Source organism: Equus przewalskii, chromosome 16 (assembly GCF_037783145.1).
Source record: "Equus przewalskii isolate Varuska chromosome 16, EquPr2, whole genome shotgun sequence".
NCBI lineage: Eukaryota > Metazoa > Chordata > Mammalia > Perissodactyla > Equidae > Equus > Equus przewalskii.
Genome location: NC_091846.1, coordinates 14,279,588 through 14,302,003, shown reverse-complemented (window position 1 = coordinate 14,302,003; position 22,416 = coordinate 14,279,588). Strand labels below are relative to the sequence as shown.

At 35.6% G+C, this 22,416-nt stretch overlaps 1 protein-coding gene across 13 annotated transcripts in view; it reads right to left on the bottom strand.

Annotated features, from left to right (window-relative positions):
• NBEA (neurobeachin) overlaps window positions 1-22,416 on the bottom strand; it is a 671,041-nt gene that overhangs the window by 38,245 nt on the left and 610,380 nt on the right. For all 13 annotated transcript variants that reach the window (XM_070578754.1, XM_070578744.1, XM_070578745.1 and 10 more), the window contains 2 exons: window positions 20,116-20,268; window positions 4,117-4,284 (listed from right to left, as the gene is read on the bottom strand). In XM_070578754.1, the coding sequence (XP_070434855.1) occupies window positions 4,117-4,284; window positions 20,116-20,268 (321 nt within the window). The remainder of the gene's footprint in view (window positions 1-4,116; window positions 4,285-20,115; window positions 20,269-22,416) is intronic.

The following is a 22,416-nucleotide window of genomic DNA, read 5'->3' as shown; positions in this document are numbered from 1 at the left end:
GGGTTCATTATACCATTCTCTCTACTTTTGTAAGGGAAAAAAACCTTTCCAGATCACTAATATACCTGTAGTAGAGCAGTGCTTTTTAAACTTTAACATCTCAAACAAGTTGCCTGAGGATCTCCTTAAATGGACACTCTGATTTAGTAGGTCGGTAGGCTTGAGAGACGAAGTTCTAACAAGTTCCCAGGTGATGCTGATACAGTGGCTCTCTGGACCACATTTGAGTAGCAAGGAATTAGAACACCATGGGACCAAATACTTATTAACCAGAATTTCCTCTTTACTAAGCAGCTCATAGGATGGAGTTTCTCAGTCATCATTTGGTAAGTAAAAATATAAAGCAAATTACATGATTTTTATTAATACATAAAAATGGATAAGAAAGCTAGTCATTATCATGCTTAAAAAACATTGCTCAAATAGTGAGATGAGTTCACCTAAGAGAAAAAGTGTCTAGAAGATTATGATGTAAGCCAAGACTTAAGACAATTTAAGTAATATCTAATATCCAACAGATTTAGTGTTTACACATTAAGAAGAGCTTTGTACCAGAACTCTTCTGTCATGTTTCTGCCCAGAAGCTGTCATGATCAAGTTTATTATCAATTACTGCTTTACAAGTATAAAATAAGTTAAGCTGTCATATTTTTCTCAGCCAGAGATCCTAAGCTGTCAAAGAACGTCAATTTTAAATCTGACAGAGAGAAGAAAATTATCTGTTATTCTGACCTCTAATTTCTTGACATTTTAATGCCATAATTGCTGTGGTTAGTGCTGCTTCATGATTTCACCCGTCAAGGAAGAATGAATCAATAACCTTAAGCCATTTCTCAAATTTTAGCACTAACTTCAAAGCTCAAAGTTATAGGCAGATTGTGGGATATGTGTATATATATATATACATATATTTTTTTTTACAAAAGGGACATATGTAGATATTCATATATTTATTTCTTATTTAAATCAGTGTTTAAGATTAAAAAATCATCTTCCTTAGGCTAACTGGAGTTTAGTATAATGGTAGCTTTCCTTTGGTTTTATCTATGTGAAATTTAGTAATCTTAGTATTTTAAAAATACTAAGATAAACATCATCAAATAAAAGGAATGTATTGAGTTCAAGAAAAGGGCTAACATTTTAAACACTGCTTTTCCCCAGAGCTTGTGTCCAACCATCTAGGTAGGTATCCACTCTCTCAAGTCACAGCATTGCAGTGCAGACCTCAGGAACTCAACGTGGATGTTTTGATAAAAGGTGTTCTGCCCCCAGAGGGCCTCCTCACAGGTGGAATGGACATGTAAGGAGGCATAATGGCCAGCAAATAATAAATAAGCTATATTTCACTCTACTTTTCTACAGAGTTCTTTCTTGTGACAGCAGATGCTAAGCGCTTTTACATTGGCAAACATATGTTCTGTATTATTCCTCCTTTAAAGAGAGAGCAATTGAGGTAGAGGCAGATTAAATGACTGGACAACAGCTCACAGGATTCAGGTGAGTTCTCATCTGCTGCAGGTTCTTAATGTTAGTGCAGAACTTCTGTTGTGGGAATACGTGTAGGTTTGCGGGGTAGAGGAGGTAAGGGTGGGGAATGGGGAGAGGGACAATCAACTCACATCCCCTAAGATCACTGAATTTACGTCTACACTTTATGTCTAAGTGGTTCCCTAGTAGTCTTAAGGAGATAAAATAACTTCCTGAGCAATCTTGAGTTGATTCAGGTCCCCAGGGTCAGGGTGAATGCCTCCACTGGTGTGTGCCTGGGCCTCTGCTGGCTGTGGGAAAGAAGATCATAGGAATGTGCTCCCTCACCTCGTATTCTGAGAACTGACATAAGGGCAGGGAGGCAGGTGGGCGAGGGGGTGGGGGATGGAGACAGACAAAGCACAGAATGATTCTCGGAGTTTCTCTAACGAAACCTCAGTCTTCAGCAATTATGTGCTCTAAATGAGAATGCTGGAAGGGGAGGGTCCTGAACTAGGCCACCTCAGCAGGCGACAGTCTGCAACACCATGAAGTAATCAGGAACAGTAATGTTAACTGTTCAGCCAGTCCATATAATAAGCAAACAAATGTTGAAGCGCTTTTAGCCAACCAAAAAATTTTTAAATTATACATTTTCATGTAACATTTCATTAGGAAGTCGTGACAATTAAGGCCTATACACAATTTTTTTTTCACTGTCCAAAGCAATGGTCCGATATTTTGTAGATGCAGATATTTTCATAAGATTCAAACAATAAACACTATATCCATGCAAAGAAAGTCTCAATTTTAATTCCATTTTCTTTTTATTCTCTCATTTATCTCTTTATTTACTCTCATTTAAATATGAAAATCTATTTTTCTGTCAGTTTCAATGCTCCCTCGCACTTGCATTATGTACAATATGCTTAAAATATTTTTATTTTGCCCATAAAAATATTTTAAGTGTATTGTATACTTACATACCTCTATAAAAGCCAAATGACTTTATTTGTGTGGCTTCAAGCAGAGAAGAGGAAAGGGAAGGGAAGAGCCTCCTGATCACTAATCAGTGGACCCTTGGACCCTCAGGGCTAAATGTTCAGAGAACACATTGCAAGCATGTTATTAGGTGCAATATTATACACACTGTACGTACAAGGAAACTGTACGCACCATTATCGTATGCATAAGGATTAACTTGCAACTTTCTTTATAAGGACAGAACTTTATAATGGATAAAAAATGTATAAAAAAGATTCAGGAGCAAAAATGTCTATGATATTTAAAAGTCAAAAAACAATTTGGATTTGGTCTTGGAATAAAAGGATAAGCTATTCCAATTATTTTCTCTTTGATGATATTAAAGGAATTGGTTCTGAAAAGAAAATATAGCTTGTAAGGAGTTTATAGAACTGGGCATGTGTTAAGCAAAGGTACATTGTTAAGGGAATAATTAAGCTCAGAATTATCTTCTACAAAATAATTGGATTACAGTTCGTACACAAGTGGAAATACTAAATAAGGTGAGTGTAATGGTTTGTAGAGAAAAATCCCTTATTTCGCCAACTAATTTCATAATATCTGGCTTCTCTCTCCTTCATTCATTCCCTGTCTCTAGCTATTCTCCCAGCTTCAGGCAATAATTCCATTTCCTTGTGCATGCAATATGGTGTAATATTGCACCTAATAACATGCTTGCAATGTGTTCTCTGAGTATTTAGCCCTAAGGGTCCAATGATCAATGATTATGAGGCTCTTCCCTTCCTTTTCCTCTTCTCTGCTTGAAGCCATACAAACGAAGTCATTTGGGTTTTATAGAGGTATGCAAGAAATAACTTTATGGATGCAAATTATTCTTGTAGAGCTTTATTTCCCAAACCTACAAGTTTTCCACCTCTAAAATTAAAAATAAAAAGCTTGTTTTTATTTCTACTGCCTGGAAATGTAGAAATGATTACTTGTTTTGCATACAGCAGATGGCAGATCTCTGTAGAATGGAAGGCCAGGATACAGCTTCCTTGCAGCAACACTTACCTAGCAGCTGTTGTGTCTTCTCTCTCTTCACTACCTAAAATCATTCTGTGTAACATTGAAGTGATTTAAATAATATTTCATATGAATATTTTCACTAAAAATACCTATATACATACTATAGCATATAATTCCCAACTGTTAGTTATAAAATTTCAGGGTGAGAACATATGGGAGTAAAATCCTATAACCTCATCTATTTTATTGATGCAGTTTTTTGATTATTCTGTCTAGAAGTTTATAATTTTGCTTTTATTAAAAAAACACACTGGCAGATTATGTTAATATGAACTATTCGTATTTAAATATTCAACTAGGTTTCACTAATTAATAACACATACAGCAGTGAGCATTTTAATGACGATACTGAAGTAAGACAGCATAGGGATACTGAACGGCATTCTATATGTCTGCAATTCAAAAAGGAACAACATGCTGGTCTCATTACTTGTTTTGACATATAAAATTCATTTTTCCACATTTGTCTAGAACCTGAAATCTATATTTTGTAAAAGTTTACGTAGAAAGGAAATTCACACAGAAAGAGATGGAAAGTCAGATTTGTGTTTGAGGGATGACAGAAAGTTTGGGAATGCTATGTGCCTTAGCACCTACCTCCCTGAGCACAGGGTCAGTGATACTGTCCAGGTTCACAGAGCCTTCATAGGTTAAGTAGTGAAAGACATTCAGAGCACGGACTGCTTCTGGTCCTCGCTGTTTGTAGCCAAATATAAGGTCAATCCATTGATGGAGTTGGCAAGAAACAAATTCACTTTCCAGGGCCTGAAATGAGTTAAGAAAAAAATGAGAGACTGTGAAAACTTAGCAAAGCCTCCTTTTTCTTACTTTGAAATATTCTATATAAGTCAGTCAAATATGCTCTTTACATTCCTTTATTTTATCTGTATGTATTAGATCTTCTGTTCCCAGAAACGGCAAAATATAATCTCTAATAAAACATAGACCTAAATAAAAATTTTCTCTTTCTAAAATTCTTAACTTTCCCTTGGCTCCATTATGCACACAATATGAATTTTAATATTAAATAGATTTCTTATAAAACGCATTCATGTTTAAAAGAAAATTTTAAATGCCTATTTTAATGCCATTTTACAATAATTTCATTGCTAATTTTTAAATATTATTTTAAACCTAAACAATTTTATTAGAAACTTTGCTATACACTTATTTTCCTGTCTAACGTCTTGAAATTTACCTCTAACACTACTAAAAGGGATGCCTCCCTTCTGCTACGAATTAACTCTGCTATTACACAGTCCTGGAATCACTGGGCAACGTTAGATGTTTGTTGGTGAGAGGGCAATGAAGGTAAATTACTGAAAGTCAATGACCATACTAAGCTTCCATCAAGAGTCAGAGAAAAAGAAGGCCTTTTCATTTCCTAAGCAGCCATCACAAACTTCCTGGAGGTGTCTCGACAGGCAGCCTGGAGTTCTGTGCACACTGGTGCTCTGAGCAGTGAGAATCGCTGCACGGCTCCTATGCCTCTCGCTTGCTGCATTTATTTATCATCAATTTCTTACGGACTTCAACAGCACACTGATTTCAGCAACATGAACAAAAAGCTGGAGAGCTCACTTCTTCAATTTCAACTATGCGTAGCCATATAAATCAATTTCTAAATTACAGCTCTAACAAAATATGTGAATGAAGTCATTCTCTGGCTGCATGTCTCTGATTTCTAAGGTGTTGAAACTGATTTGGAATTCACTTAATAAATAAGTGATCTCTTAAATTATCCCTATGATAATCATATTTCATTTTTTTAGTCTATAAAATATCTGCATGATACTTTTCAACTTTTCCTGTGATCACATTTCACTAGTAATTTATTATCCTCAACCTCTTTCTTGATTTACTCCTTTCAAAATTTTTGGTATTTTATTGACACCAATTATCGTGGATCTTTCTCATTTAGAAATATAAGCAATTAGATTTCATGAAAGGATAGTTTCCATACTATCACTAAACAGAACTTCTGTACTCTATCTCATTGGTCATGACATAGCAGTTCAAACTAGAACATAGGAAAAGAGACTAAGATACAAAAGAGATGGTTAAAAATCTACATTGGTTATATCTATAATATTAGTTTGGTCAATTTGTATAAGTGATTCTGTCAATTCAGTATAACTAGTTAATTAAGAAAAAAGTTGGTATAATTATTCAGTAACATTTTCAGTGTCTTGTGTAATAGATGAAAGAATGAAAAAAATGGTGGTTCATTATAGAGTAGTTATTGCCCAAATCTATTCAAGGGAATTCCAAATAGTAGTGAAGTCAGAATATATATATATATATACACATTGTTTTTTCGAGGAAGATTAGCCCTGAACTAACATCTGCTGCCAATCTTCCTCTTTTTGCTGAGGAAGACTGGCCCTGAGCTAACATCTGTGCCCATCTTCCTCTACTTTATATGTGGGACTCCTGTCACAGCATAGCTTGACAAGCAGCGCATAGGTCCACACCCAGGATCTGAACCAGCGAACCCTGGGCCACGGAAGTGGAATGTGTAAACTTAACTGCTGCGCCACTGGGCCGGCCCCCAGATATATTTTTTAAAGGAAGATTCTACCAACATAATCACATAATCAGTTAAGCAGCAACCATTTCAAGTAAATCTTATAGAGACCACTAGACATATTTGGAATAGATACAAAATATCTCGTTGTTTTAATCTGTATTCCTCTGATCAGTAACAAGTTTGACATCTTTTTAATCTTTTTAATATACTCGTTGGCCTTTTGGGTTTCCTCTTCTGTAAATTTCCTGTTTATATCCTTTGCCCATTTTTTTACGGAAGTTCCTGTCTTTAGGTTGTTACTTTTTATATTTTAGATAATATTTCCTTGTTGGTTTTAAACATTGCAAATGCATTTTCCCAAATGTTACATCTATTAACTTTATCCATGTTGAATAGAAATTTTTAATTTTGAGATAATCAAATAATTTTTTTCTTTATGCTCTTGGGATTTTGTTTTGAAGTTACAAAGATAACTTTCTATATTTTGATCAATTAGCTTTATATTTATAGTTTTACTTCATATATTGGTCTTTAACCCATTTACAGTCTACTCTCATTCAAATGCGGTATTACATAGGGATCCGGTATTATTTTTGTTTATATAAGTCAGTTTTACCAATACCTTCTGTAAAACAAACACACCTTTCCTCAATGATGTGTGCTGTCATCTTTAGTGTGCGACTATATACTTGAAATGAAGATATAAAACTGCTATTGTTTGCAGATAATACAAAAATCTACCTAGAAAAAGCAATACAATCAACAGGCAAAGTACTAGAACCAATGAAGGGTTTGCAAGGTCCCTCTTTCTTATCTTCCCTCCCTCCTTCTCTCCTTCCTCCCCCCTTCCTTTCCTCCTTCCTTTCCTCTCTCCCTCCTTCCTTTCCTCTCTCCTTCCTTCTGTACTTCCTTCCTTCCCTCCATCCCTCCTTCCTTCTTTTCTGCCTTCCTTCCTTTGTTTCCTTCCTTCCTTTCTCCTTCTTTTCTTCTTTTCCTTTTCTCTCTCTCATCTCTCTCTCTCTCTCTATCTATCTCTCTATCTATCTATCTCCCTTCTTACCTAATCTACCATCTATTTATCTAGATATGTGTGTGTCTCCTGCTCTTTGCACTCTTTTTATGTCTACTGCTATCTTCATTTATCTTAATTATCTTTAATTCTTATATATCTTAACATCTGGTAGAATTTATTCTTCCTTTTCAGAGTTAACTCTTTGTGGACCTTTATTTTTCCCTACAACTTTTACAATAAGTGTATAGATACATCAAAATAATTTTGGTTGGGATTCCAATAAATTCATAGATGAATCTGAGAAAACTGATATTAGGTTTTCCCATCCAAGGTACCAGAATGTCTGTTTATATATACAGATCATTTTCTATGTACTTTATTAGCATTAAAATTTAAAATTTTCTCCATAAAGGACATGAGTATTGTTGATTAAGTTAACTTCCAGATAGTTCATAAGTTTTGATGTAATTTTACCTTTCTAAAATTTAAATTTTATACTTGGTTATTGATGATGTAGAAAAATGCTATCGATTTCTGCAAGTTGATTTTATTTCTGGCAACTCTTATTAGATAGATGTATGACTTCTTTATTTTTTAATAGAATTGTTCTCAACTTTGAGAATTATGTAAAACAAGAGTAGTGATATGGAACATCCTTGTCTTTTTCCCCGATCATAAAGGATTAGTCTTGACGAAATACACGTACACACACACACACACACACACACACAAATGCACTCATTTTTTAATACACTGTTGGGTTGTTAGACATTTTATTTAGAATTTCTGTATTTATATCCATACCTGAAATGGCCTATTTCTTTTTTCCTTTTCCTCCCTTTAACTACTTTTGGAATCAAGATCACACTAGCCTCACAAAATGAGCTGGATGGCTTTCCATGTTTCCTGGAACAACTTGCATAAGAATGAATTCCTCATCTCTTGAAAATTTGGTAGAACTCACCTGTAAAATAATATGGGCTTGGATATTTTGGGGGATGGGAAGATTTTACTACTTAAATTTCTTTAAGGCATGTAAGTCTCTATTTCTTCTAGTGCCAATTTTGACATTTTATGTTTTCCTCACTAATTATCCATTTCATCTCAGTTTTAAAACTTATTAGTTCATAATTGTTTATAATAATCTTTAATTAAATTTAAATAAATCTCTATGTGTATAGTTACCCTATTCTATTATATATGTTAGAGAGGCAGCAGAGTGAATCAATAAATAATTACTTGTCTTTAAATACTTTTGCCTCAGTATTTTTTGGGGGGAGGGTTTATACAATTAAATGACCAAGAAACAATAAGGTAGTAGATGAAACAGATAAAGTCTTACAGATTGGCTATCTTGCTAGTTACTGTGCACACAAGAAAGACAATGCAGTTAGAACATTTAAAGGCTAAATTTGGTTCTAAATCAAATGCACATCTAAGAATCAAATTTTAGATATCACAAAATTAAAGCATAAAGACTTATCGAAAGCCGAAACCTGACACCGAGACTTAAATGGTAGTATTAATCTGTTACTAAATACATATTATCTGCTTATTTGTTCTTTTCAGAACTATATTTTCATGCACAAACCCATTTTGGACTTTGAAATAAGATTTTATTGCAAATACTTACAACTGAAAAATGTAAAGCAATACTTGATTACTAAGCTATTAGAGTTATAATGGTCTTAATAGCTTGCTTTACCCTCTACTTGCATATCTAAAAGCAGAAGCAATTGCTTTAAGCCTAGATAAACCAATTCCCAATCCATAACTGGACCCTGGGGATCTGGGAGGAAGGAAATAAAGAGTGAGATTTAAACCAGAGAGGATATCTCTCAGATGGATAATAGTTACCTAATTCTAATTTCCATATTGTCCCGTGGGTATTAGATGGTAGAAAATTCTTTTTCTAGAGGGTTTAGGATAAAGTGTCTCTGAAACTTACAAAAAAAGGAGACTAGGCTAGTGGAATTAACTGTGAGGAATGTTCATTTCACGTGAATTCTTTTATTTAAGAATACTGAATTTCTATCTCCTCTTCTACACTAGAGCAAGAATATTTCCAGCCCTTTCTCTCACTGCCTCAAAAATCTTTTCCTGATAATGAAAAAATTCTGATATTGAAAAACTGAAATAATTGAAAAAAATATGCAAATAGAGTTGCATATATTTAAGTGGACAATCAGAAAATCTTACTGCTAGTTCTATGCAATGTAGTATCTTTGCTAGAGCTTCTCTTTATGATTAAACTGAAGTTATAGCTATTACCCAGTGAAAGAGTCCATTATTTTAAGTAAAAGACAACACAGTTGTTTTAAATGGTTATTTTGGGGGGCTTAAATTATTCTATTACTTGATTGATTAGTGGATGTATAATGTATAATAACATTTTCCATTCCCACTAGCGCCATCGAAGTCTTAGCTCTCAGTGCTCTCCACTATGGGATACTGCGTTAGACTTCGACCTCTTTCTCTAATCCAACCCATCCTGCATCCTTCTGGTGGAACAGGCTTCTGAAACCATCATGTGCATATTGTCATCCTCTATTTCAAATATTCCAAGGCTCCTCCTAGCATAACACATTCACTGTAAACTTTACCTGACCCTTAAGGCGTTTCAAACCTTGATCCTACCCTCCCCCACTATTTCTTCAGACCTTTTGATACATATCCCTGGCTCCATGAGCACAGAAAATTCACAGCCCCAGGCACCCACAGTGGTATGACCTTTGAGCCTTTGTTACTCCTTTCTCTTTAAGATGAAAGCATTTTATCCTCCTGCTTCTTTTTCAAGTAATATCCATCCTTCTTACTCAAGTCCAATGTTTGTTTCCTGAGTTCTCCAGCCATACACTATGAATTCTTCTATGAATTTCTACAACACTTATCATCAATAGCCTCCTGTTTAATGTAGTAAGATAATGTATGCAAATTTACTTGTGAAAATCAATTTACATATCAATTATAAAGTGCTATACAAAGGAATGGGGTTATTAGCAATTAGCACTTAATTGTTGTTTCAAACTTGCAATACTGTATCCTCAATTAGAATATAGCTGCTTTGAATATAGGAACCACATCTAAAGCTTCTTTTGCATTTCCCATAGCTCTTAGCATGGGAAAAAGTGTTTAATAAATATTTATTGATTGATTAATTAAGCAATGGGAAAGTTGTATTGGTCGAAAGAGGAAGAAAAGAAATGTGAGGAAGTGAGGGTAGGGGTGGGAAAGAAGCTCATTTATTCATTCAACAAATATTGACTGACGATCTGCTATATGCCAGACACTCTTCTAGATCCTAGGATTACAGCAGAGAATAAAAGAAACCAAAATCCCTACCCGAGAGGTGACTCTGTAGTGGAGATTGACCAACAAAACCCAAAATAATTAGTAAGATAGAGGTATGTCAGAAGGTGGAAAGTGCTAAGGAAAAGAGAAAGGCAAGGAAGAAAGTTAAGGAGTATGTATGGATGGGGAAGGGACTGTAATTTAGAGAAGGTGGTCAGAGAAGGCTGCCTCGAGTTTGCGACAATTAAAGACTACAACTGTGAGGACATCTGGGGGAAGAGGATTTCAAACAGAGGGAAGAGCCATTCATTCATTCATTCATTCTTCATTCATTCACTCAACGTGGAGCATCTATTATGTGCCAGGCAGTGTTCTAGGCCCCAGGGATACAGTGATAAACAAGAGAAAATCTCTGATCTCCAGGAGCACATCCCCCTGAAATGCAAATAAACAAGGTGAACATAGTCTATCTAATCTTTCTCCAGCTCCAAATTACTGACCCCCTACCATATGTAGGACACTAGCTGTGGAGGATTTATAGATGAATACGCATTCTATGTCCTCAAAAAGACCACAATCTAGTGGAGGATAAACATGTTGACTTGGGCTTTTCCTGCTGCTTGAATTTCTGCTGAAACTCTAAGCTGACAATAGGCGATAAATCCTCCACAGCCATCCCATTCCTAGCAGAAATTACTAAAATGTAGTGGATCTATCTCCACTGCTCTTGCCATCATCACTCTGCATACCACCCCTGCCCCGCCTTTACCTGGCACTGTAAGACTAGAGAAATCTGAGGGAAAATGGTTACTGCTAGGAAGCTGCAGTGGGAGACTGTTGGCCCATCCAGAATCAACTAATTTCTTACTACCTTCACTGCTACTCCTGGTCCAAGCCACCACCATCTCTCACAGCCACAGGGCCTTTGCTCATATGTTCCCTCTGCCTGCAATGCTCTTTCCCCAAGAAAGCTACTTGGTTCACTCTCTCATGTCCTTCAGGTCTTAGTTCAGGTCTCACCTTCACGAGAAGGGGATTCTGACCACCCTCTCCTGGATTCCTGATCCCCTTACCTTGCATTACTTTTTTCCCACAGTATGGATCACCTTCTAACAAACTAGGTAGCTTACTGATTTATTTACTGTTTATCGTCTGTCTCCCTTTGATCAAAAGTAAGGTCTGTGAGGGCAGGGATCTTTATCTGTTCAGTGGTAAACTGCAAATACAGGAAACAGCTTCTGGAGTACTCAGTAATCATCTGTTGAATGAAAGGATTCTAGTGCTTGCCAGCTTTTACTGTGACTGTATGTTTATTTGTCTGTGTTCCCAACAAGAGTGTGTGCTCCAGAAGGCCACTCACTGTGTTGCTCATGCTTGTGTTTCCAGAGCCCAGAGCAGTATGAAGTGTATAAGAGGGCTCTAATGACTGGGATAATGAAGGAATTTCTCTAGTCTAGTTTTCTTTTGAGTAGGATCTATGTCCAATTCTTCATTGTGCTTCCATAATGCCTTGCTGAGAGCTGGCTCTCAATAAAGATTTATGGAATGAATGAATCCACAGTTTCAGAGATAAGGAAGACACTGCAGCTCCAAGAGTTACGGGTCCCTTATGTGTCCAAGGTGTCCTGGCTAGTGGGTGGCAGAGCAGACACCCAAACACAAGATATCTATCCCACTGTTTTGAGTTACTGTATAAGAATTCCAAAATTCTTATGTTATGCTGTTTGCTTAAAATCCTTTTTTGAGCAAGATGTTTAATATACCCCAAATGAAAATTTTACCTACCAAAAAGAGACTTTTCTTTAAAATGTTAAAATCTCATAAGGGATGTAACATAATAAAAGCAAAACCACACTGAACACTGCTTTCTCTGCCTCAGTGCACTGTGCTCTGCTCTGCAGACTGAGAATGTTCTGCTCATGGCCCAGCAGCACCAGGAATCTGCTGGGCAGAGCACTGGATGAGATTATCAGTGCACATCATGAAAGGCCTTTTTCTAAAACAAATTAAACAAAAGGGCCGATTATGATTGATGAACCCAGCATTAGGGTAATGTTATCAGAGATACTTTCTATTTCTGTCCTTTGTGAGGAGGTCAGATTATAATCAGGTTAGAAACGAACACAGGGCTTTATTAATGTTTCATGAGTAAGTGGTCGTAATCAGCCTAGCTTGGTGTGGATAAATTAAACCAATTCTCGATGTATGAACTCAATGCATTCAGAATTTATCGAAATGTCTCCTAAAAGTGTCTATATCACTTTTCCAGGTTTTCTAATGAGACCAATTTTTGAATTTCACAGTTCCTCAGTGATACACAATCCCTACCACTGTATCTACAAAATATAAGCAACTCTAAGCAATCATATATATATTATTGCCCATAACTAAAAAAACAGTAATGGACTAAAAGAAATACATTATTAAAAACCAAAGAATTGTTTCATTTTTAAAAATAAGAAAAGGAAATTATGTTGTAGACATGTAAAGGCTTCTACAAGTATACCAAATATCTTTTCAATTGCTGGCATGGGATAATAAAACTGATAATTTATAATCAATGATATCATCCCTTTTTATAATATTATTTTTGTCTTCTTTGCCTTGAATTTCTTAAAGACAGCTTGAAAGAAAAAGGAGGGAAGGCTCATGGATACAGAATACTAATCCACACAAAGAGATGAAGGCTTTTTACCACTGCGAATGTCATTTCTTTGGGATATATGACATTTTCATTTTATACTTTAGGCTCATTACAAAGAACTCCTTCAAATAACTGAAGATAATCCCAGTCCAAATTATAAATATACTGGAGCATATTTTCTCTAAACCTATTTCATAAGAACTAAATCCTATATGAGCTACCCAGCCAGCATAAAGTTAGAAACTTTTAATGCTACAAAACAATATAAAAATTGGAGGTTGTATTCATGGACTTCATGGAAAATTTAGACACTTCTATATTTTCTATTACTACTCAGGCTTTGTATATTAGAGAAATATTCATCCAATAAATATTCCTTCAGGGAAAAAAGGAGCTATGTAGATAATTGATTAAATTTTCTAGCTTTAACACAGATGCCTGACATTATCGCTCATGATAGCACTATGATCATTTCCTATCAGTATAATGGGAAAACTGACCAGAAGTTGGAGTGAAGGAAACTATGAACATGGTGCTGTGAAGGAAAACTTCAAGCTGAAGAAAAGCAGTCCAGGAGACACTGAGAGGAGAGCAGCTGTAGACGCACATAGCTATGTTTATAGGGTATCTTTTGATGCTTAAGACTGTTCCCAGAGGCAGCAGTTTCTGTCTGTCCTTTAGTTCTAATTCTGATGCAACCAAGAAGGGTGGCCATGGATGTAGAATCTTGTTGATACACATGGCAGCTTTCCCTTTCTATTCTATGGAGTTCCCAGGGAAAGAAGAAACACTTATCAAGCCACCCAGTGTGAGCTAGCTAAGGCACTGCCTAATATGACCCGTTTAACCTGGCACTGCACCCTGGCGTGGCAGAAAACCAAGACTGGGGCTGTTTGATTGTCCTAGATATGCAGAATTTTGTCTAAAGTCTTCCAGTCTATGGAGAAAAGGTTTAGCTCACAAGTCTCATCAGATTCATTAATGCCCAGAAGACAACAGGAATTTGGTTTAGAATAGAGAAAACCTCAGTGCCTTGCTTCCTTCATTTCTTCATGAACACAAGTTGGAACTTATTACTTATAATAAAAGTATACTACGTTTTACGACATTTTCAGAAATGCACACGTATCTGTCAAATTTTAGTCAATTATAAAACTTCATCCGTTTGAATATGTGAGAGTAAATCTTTGAGGGACAGTTACTTCACCATATTCTATGCAATCCTTACAGTTCCTGGCACATTGGACACACCTGATTGATGGATATGCATTTACAGGGATACTAAATAGTGAGATTTATTTCAAAAGAGCACTGTCTTTCGCCTTAGTTAAAATTTGCTGGCAATGCTGCAGCTGTTAGAAAGACAAGATACAAGAGGTAAGAGGCATATCAACAGAAGTCAGTTCTTGAACTGGTGATGTTAGTATCAGGAATAAATGACTTCCCATATTTTATTTATGTGCAATAGAAGTTCTCAGAGCAATTATAAATAAAAAAATAATTTATTACTCAAAATTTGCATTCATGTATTTTATTCTTTTAAAGTAATGGGGAAAATCTATTTCAGAGCTTAAATTGTCTTTACAGAATTCTAATCATTTCTCAGTCTATATCTTTCAATGAATAATCTGCTAATTCTCTTAAAACCTGAATAATATGAAACTACTTGGTGAGAATCAGGTACTTCTAAGGAAAAGGTTTTAAAAAAAATCTTATGAATAATGAGATAGGCCAGAGGGCTGCTGATTAAAACTGAATTATAAATCTGAGTCAAAATTTGGTGCTTGGAGGTCATCCATACATAGATACGGATAGTTTGCAAATAACAAACAGATAATATTCCAAAGTTCTTTTATAGTTTGTTGTTTGGAACATATATTGAGTAGAAACAGTATTATTTTATTGGTTCTTAAGTTGACCGATAAAGCCATATTTCATTCAAAATATAAGTGAAGTTTTAAAGACTATATGTGGGTGTGGGGGACATTTTATTCAGAATTCCAACCTGTGATGTGGGGCCTGGTAAGTAAGAAAAGGCACCTACATTAAGCCCTTGGGTAAGCCACTTTGCCTTTCTGGTTCTCAGCCTCCTTATTCAAATAAAGGTTTGCTCCAGGCCTAAAGTCCTCTGTGTGACTCTAAAGTTTAGAATGTAAACTAATGCCATTCTCTCCAATTGTAGAGTTGAAGACTAGCCTTCCTCTGACACCTGCTGGGCAGTGGGAACTGGAACTTAGCTCTAAGGCAAAGTTTTTTTTTTTGGTGAGGAAGACTGGCCCTGAGCTAACATCTGTTGCCAATCTTGCTCTTTTTGCTTGAGGAAGATTGTCCCGGAGCTAACATCTGTGGCAGTCTTCCTCTATTTTGCATGTGGGATGCCGCCACAGCATGGCTTGATGTGTGGTGCATAGGTCTGTGCCCAGGATCAGAACTCGCAAACTCTGGGCTGCCAAAGTGGAGCATGTGAACTTAACCACTATGCCACCAGGCCGGCCCCCTCTCAGCAGAAGTTTTATGGGCTGGGAAAGGGAGCCTTACAGGATGAGAGCGTGGGGATAAAAGAGGTAGAAATAAGATCACAGAAGGTCAGGTCTGAATAGCTCCTGAGGCTGGAACATGCTGCTGGTTTGCCGTCAATTCCCACTCATCTCTTTCTTTTCCTCTGCTGACCCCAAGGTACTGGCTTTTGGTTAGAAGACATGTTTCCTTACCTTCTCCTTTTCCTTCTTTCTTTCCACAGCTCCTCAAGCCACCACTTACTCTGTCCTGGAGACTGTGGACAAGAACACTGCCACCTTGATAAACTGGTCATACTTGGCAAGGTAATTTACCTCACTGGGTTTCGGGAAAATTCTTATCTCAGAAGCTCTTTTGAGGATTACAAGAATAACGCACCTGAAGCTCTAGCAGAATATCCGACAAAGAATACGACTCAATAAATTGGATAGGCTATAGGCACTATCACTGTCATTATTTTATCTTGGTGAAGCTTCACCTTGGGATGACGCAGCACCATCACTGGGGTGTGGGGGAAGGTGACTAAGATTAGAGTTTCCATCTTGATTTGCAGCTGTTGTTAGCAGTAAGTCTTGGGATGAGGAAAGTAGAGAAAAAAATGTAAGCAACTCCACCAGGGAAGTAAGAAGAGTGTCCTAGGCCAGTCATATAGCAGTGTGTATGTAAGGAGAAGTATAAAATGGGGCCTGTCTATAGTAACAGTCCACTCACTAAGGGCACAATCTTGTCACTTCATGTTTCAGTATACAACTCCCAAATCTGGAATCGATTAGACAATGGCCAATAAAACCTGAGGTGGAAGATAAAGGCACTCTCTACCCAAGCTACAAAGTTCACATTTCCTTTAGGGGCTCAGTTAGCACTTGACTGACTCTCTTTCTCTCTCTCTTTTCTTTAATGAATCGATGCAAAAAGCAGCCAATTTTTTTTCAATTTCTCTAAAGAAAATTTCTTTGACTGACTTATTTATCATAAGGCCTTGATAAATTTGTTTATCTGGTTTTGTAGAATAGGGAGTTAACAAGCAACAAATTCTAATCAGTATGGCTATTAAAGGGAAGAGTGGTGATAGCTGACAATCTAAAGAAGAAAATAGAAGAATAATAGATATAGAATTATATCACTTCATAGAATAATAACGGGCACTCATGATAATAAAGAGCAGTTATTTCATCTTTTGTATAAGAGGGTCAGGAACCAAGGAGCAATAAATTTTAGAAAAATAACCATAACAATGTTTCATACAAGTGTGCATTTGGCTATAAAAATCTAGAAATTTCGGTTATGTGGAAAGTTGATATAGTTGGATTGCATTACCACCCATCACACTTGATGAATGAGGCATTATGATTTTTCTGCAGATTTAGTCAGGAATATATGGTGTGCTTGTTCAGTTTATATCAGTATTAATTACCTGATAGTTTCTTATCCATAATAATTACCTTTCCAACATTCAAAAAATTCTGCGTATGATGCTGCCTTAGGGATTTGTCTTTAGAAGTATGACTGTCTTTTCTTTATCAATTAGGCATATCCTTAATAAAATTACAAAGTCTGGGGGCATGTACCCTTCTGTCATTAATGAGGAACACAAAGGTTGTATTTACAATGAATCACTGGTTAATGTTTTATTAAAATATATCTAAAAATGTTTTAGCATCCAGTAAGCACATGAAGAGATGCTCAATATCATTAGTCATTAGGGAAATGCACATTAAAACTATAACAAGATATTACTACAAATCCCATACACTAGAACGGCTACAATGAGAAAAAAAAACAGGCAATAACAAGTATTGGTGAAGACATGGAGGAACTGGAACCATCATACATTGCTAAAAAGGAATGTAAGATGGTACAGTCACTTGGCAAAAACAATCAGTTTCTTAAACAATTAAACATAAATTTACTATATCACTCAAAAAATTTTACTTGTAGGTATATATCCCAAAGCAATGAAAATGTATGTGCACAGAGAGACTTATATGTGAATGTTCATAGCAGCATTAGTCATAATAGCCAAAGTGGAAACAACCCAAATGTTCATCCAATGATGAATGTATAAACAAAATGTGGTATATCCATACAGTGAAATACCATTATGGAAAAACAGAAACAAAATACTAATATATGCTACAACATGGATGAACCTCAAAAACTATGCTAAGTGAAAGAAGTCAAGCACAAAAGAACACATACTGTATGGTTCTATTTATACAAAATGTCCAGAAAAGGCAAAGCTATGGAGATAGAAAGCAGATTAATGATTGCCAGCAGCTGGAGTTGGGCACAGGGAGTGACTGCAAATGGGCATGGGATCTTTCTGGGGTGATGGAAATGTTCTCAAACTAGATTGTGGTGATGGTCACACAACTCTGCAAATTTAGTAGAAAATCATTAAATTCTACACTGAAAAGAAAGGAATTTTATGATAATAATGATTTTTTTACACATTCATAAAGTTTCCCCATTTTACAGATGAGAAATATGAGGGCCAGAGATGTTCCATAATTTACCCAGGGCAGCGAAGCTAGTAAATGGCAGACCCAGATTCAAGAGCAGGAAATTTTTAAACTCCAAGTTATTCTCTTTCCAATATACAAACTGGCACTTAGTAATTATTACCACCTACATGAAATCTTCTGTTCAATCAGTTGAGTTTGACAGCGTGAGCAAAAGAAACTCTAGTCCAATAATTTTTGGCTACTTGCTTGCCAAATTAAGGATTCATTTATTATGACTAGTTTGAACCTAACTCGATGACATGCTGAAATCATTGAGATCACTATCCCCACATGATTCATTCATTCAGCAAATATTTACTGACCAACCACTCTATGCCACGTACAGTTCTGGGCTCTAGAAATATAAAATGGAATGACGTGACTGAGAGACACGGATATGGAGTGGGTCTCTAGGGTTGAATTTGTAGATCTGGTGTCCTTACACTGATATTGTAGCCAGTGTTCAAGTATGTAGGATAGTGTGGTAATAGACTAACAATTCTAAAAATAAGTAGAGATTTTTTAGAAGTTTAGAAGCATTATTGAACTATAAATCCTTCACATTGAAAATATAAATTGAAGAAATATTGTTGAAGAAATAATCTGTTGTTCAAGGAAATAGTATGAAAGATCTCCATATATTTGAAAGAGCCAATTTACGGATTGAGAAGTGAGAGAAATCACATATAAAATATATGTAACACATTATATTCCCCCAAAGGGGAAGACTAGATTGCAGATTATCTATAGTGCTTTCAAACATAGGTCTATTACATCAGCAACAGCTTTCTAAAATAAAGCATATTAAAATAAAATATTTCTTAGAGAAATTTTCTTAGGAAATATAGCTCCAAAACAGCAGAAAGCATGTGACTGACAGTGACGTTAAAAAAAAAAAAAGACACAAAATCAGGGGGTTGAGGGAGAAACCACAGACTGCATGATCCTGTTGTTGTGAAATGTCCAGAAAAGGCAAATCTATAGAGAAAGAAAGTATACTCATGGCTGCCTTGGGCTGACTGTGGGAAACAGGGAGAATGGGGGAGATGCGAAAGGGTATTGGGGTCTCTTTATGGGGGGATAAAAGATGTTCATAATTGATGCTGGTGATGGTTGCACAGGTCTGTGAATAGACTAAAACCCACCGAATTTTTTTAACTTTAAATGGTATGTGAATTATATTTGTGTGATATATATGACTTATATAACTCTTACCAAAAAAAGGGACTAAGGGATACGTGAACTCTACTGGAAAATGTGGACCTTATTTAGATTCTGATTCAAATAAATAAGCTATAAAAACAAAACAAAACATATTCGTGAGATAGTTGGAAAAAAATGGGAGTGAGTGTAACAGAGTTAAAAAAATATATTTTGGCGAATAGGCTTTATTGACATAGTTTCTCAATGGACCAAGAACAAGAGTACACTCGAGAGGTTGTTTGGTAAAGTGGTTCATTCATGTCCATATACTATAACTAGTTTGAGATTAAAATCTCCTTAAATATGGATAAAAACACATGAAAATCTATAAAAATTCCCACATGCAAACATTCTTTTTACACATTTTTTATTTGCACAGAGACATCTGTCATATAGATTTAAAAAGTAATGACATTTTTCATTGAAGAATGATTACTAGATGGGCGTTCTCTTAAAGTCAAGTATGTGACATTTTAAGGTATGGTTCACAGCTTTGCAAATATGTTCTAAATGTAAATTATTTTGTTTTAAATATTTTACGAGTGAAGAAAGAGTGCAGATTTAGTCAGTAGACAAAAATAAGGAATGAGCATTCATTTCGAGCATTTATATAATAGGTTATATTAGTCAATAGGTCCTCATCTGATCGTTTTCTCCTAAGGGAGTAAATGTAGCTGAATTACCATTCCTTTATTAGTCCTCATGAAAGGAAATTCCACTCTACAATAAAGAATGCTGTCAAAAGACAACAGTTAAAATACTTTCTTTTTTTTTCCTTAAATTTTTGACCTTAGAACTGTTAAATGACAATTTGTTAATAGTTAGAAACAAAACAAAACTACAGAATATTTTTACTTCCTGGTGACTGCTCAAGGAAAAACAAAATCTCTCTTACCATCCTGTTGATCCGCACAAAGTCTTCAGGTTTTTTTGCCCAAGGCGGGAGATCAACATCATTTACCACCACTTCATCTTCTCTGACTCCAAGATGATATCCATTACTGTTGACAAACATCTCTGGTAGGTAATAGAACTCTGGAATTAGTTCCTGCCAGGAATAAAAATGTAGCATATTAAACCACTTTAAAAATCAGTTGAATAAAACTATTAATTTATAACAACTATAAACTAAATTACACAACTTCTTTATTTAAATCCAATATTTTATTACTTAATTCTATTCTTCACTTAATTTTATTTAGATAAGTGTCTAGGAAGAGAAGACAGACACTTTTCTTGAACAGCTTGTTCGACAATTTATACTTATAAGATTTTCAATCTTATCTTACCACAAGTTAGTTAAGAGAAATGGGTTATAGTACCAACAGTAGTTCACAACTGCATTAGTAAACAAATGCGTAAAGCCATATCTATGTCTATGCTGTTCAACAAACTTTTCTGAATATTATTAATGAAATATCCAAATTAAAAAACACGTTATTGCAAATAGTGGCTAAAAATCATATAGTATCTTCTCCTTTACTTTTTGACTACACTGGCAATTATAATACCTGATTTTTATAAAGAGATTCATAGTTCTATTTTGTAATTTCGCAAAATACATTATTTTTATACTTACCACTAAACACAATGAAGAGATGATATGCAAAATGATAAGTTTTAAATATTTAATGAACACCATCTGAATAGTAAGTTCGTAAAAAACTGGATGCAAAGACAACTTGTGTTACGTGTATGTAAGCACGGTATTAACAACTGGGTTCAAGGGAAACCTGTGCTTGATGCACAATGTCTAATATGTGGTTTATATTACTTTAGCATAAATCTGATATAGAAATAAACTGATTTTATGACCCTAACAGTTTTTACTTGTTGTCCTTTTTTTTCCCTAAAGCAACTGGAGAAAACGAAAACAAAAAACCACTGTAGTTTTTATGTATACCATCTACACCATGAAAGAATACCAATCTTTTCAAATATCAAGATGCAGGTTAAATTAACTTTACCTTGTGAAATGCATTAAGGACATTTATTTGTGTAACATGATCAACACTGATGGCATAGTACCTGAAATTCAAATCTCACTGCGGTCTTCTCTAGGAATACATAGAAAAACTTAAAAAGACCACCAGACACTGAAGTCTTCAAATAAATTGGATTCTTCAGGCCATGAAAAGCATACATGAAAGCTTTTTCTTTATGTGTTCTCCCACTAAAATCAACATTTATCTGTTACAGCATAAGTGGTGTTTATCTTAGTAATGCTCTGTGAGAATTTGATCATTATCCATTCTGATGATGATGAATGTGAACTATAAGAAAAATATAACTTTTATTTTCTCCAGCATTATGGGAGCATGAACAGATTCATATAAACGAATTTTCTGAATAAATGGAGCTGAGCTTTTTAAGAATCAGAGTTTTTCTTCTATTTAAATCATTCAAATGGAAATTTTTCTAAAATACATTACATAATTCCCTGATATTTATTTATTTGCATAGCAAAGTTTGAGTACCAGGCACTGTAATGGGTACTAAGAAAACTAAAAATGAACAAGACATATCCTTATATTCAAGAAATTCAGGGTCTGGTCTATGGGGCAGATGTATAAACAGATGGTTATAATACACTATGACAATAACAGCTATGAAAGATGTATAAACAAAGTGTGAGGGAGCACAGAGGACAGAGCAGGAAACTCTGGGCAACTCAGAAAAAGACTTCACCAGAGATGGGACATTAGGGTTGACCATGGCTAAGATAAAGAGAGAGGAAAGGGGCAGGGGACCATCAGGGTGTGCTATCAAGGAGTGGGAAGAACTGAGTACGGGTGGAGAATATGATATATTAGGGAGATGAGATGGTGGGAGGTATATGGAACCAGATAATGAAGGAAGTTTTATGCCAAGCTAGGCTGTCTGGATTTTGTCTTATTGGTAACAATTTTACAGAAGAGCTATTCATATAATCAAATTTGTTTTAAAGCAAGACATTGGGTGACAAAATAAAGGACAGATTGGAGAAGGGAGAGAATAGGGATATATGTATGTGCAGGGAGAAGGGGAACCAGCAGCAGGAAGGAGAACACGAGGGAAGTGGGAGGGCAACTGCGAGCCGTGGCGAGGAAGGGGACATATTGTGGGACCTTATCAGGGAGGGGTAATCTACAACAGAGGTGAGGATGAGTAAGTAAAGTTGTGGACCTGGGCATGCGTAAAAGATAGGGCATTAGAT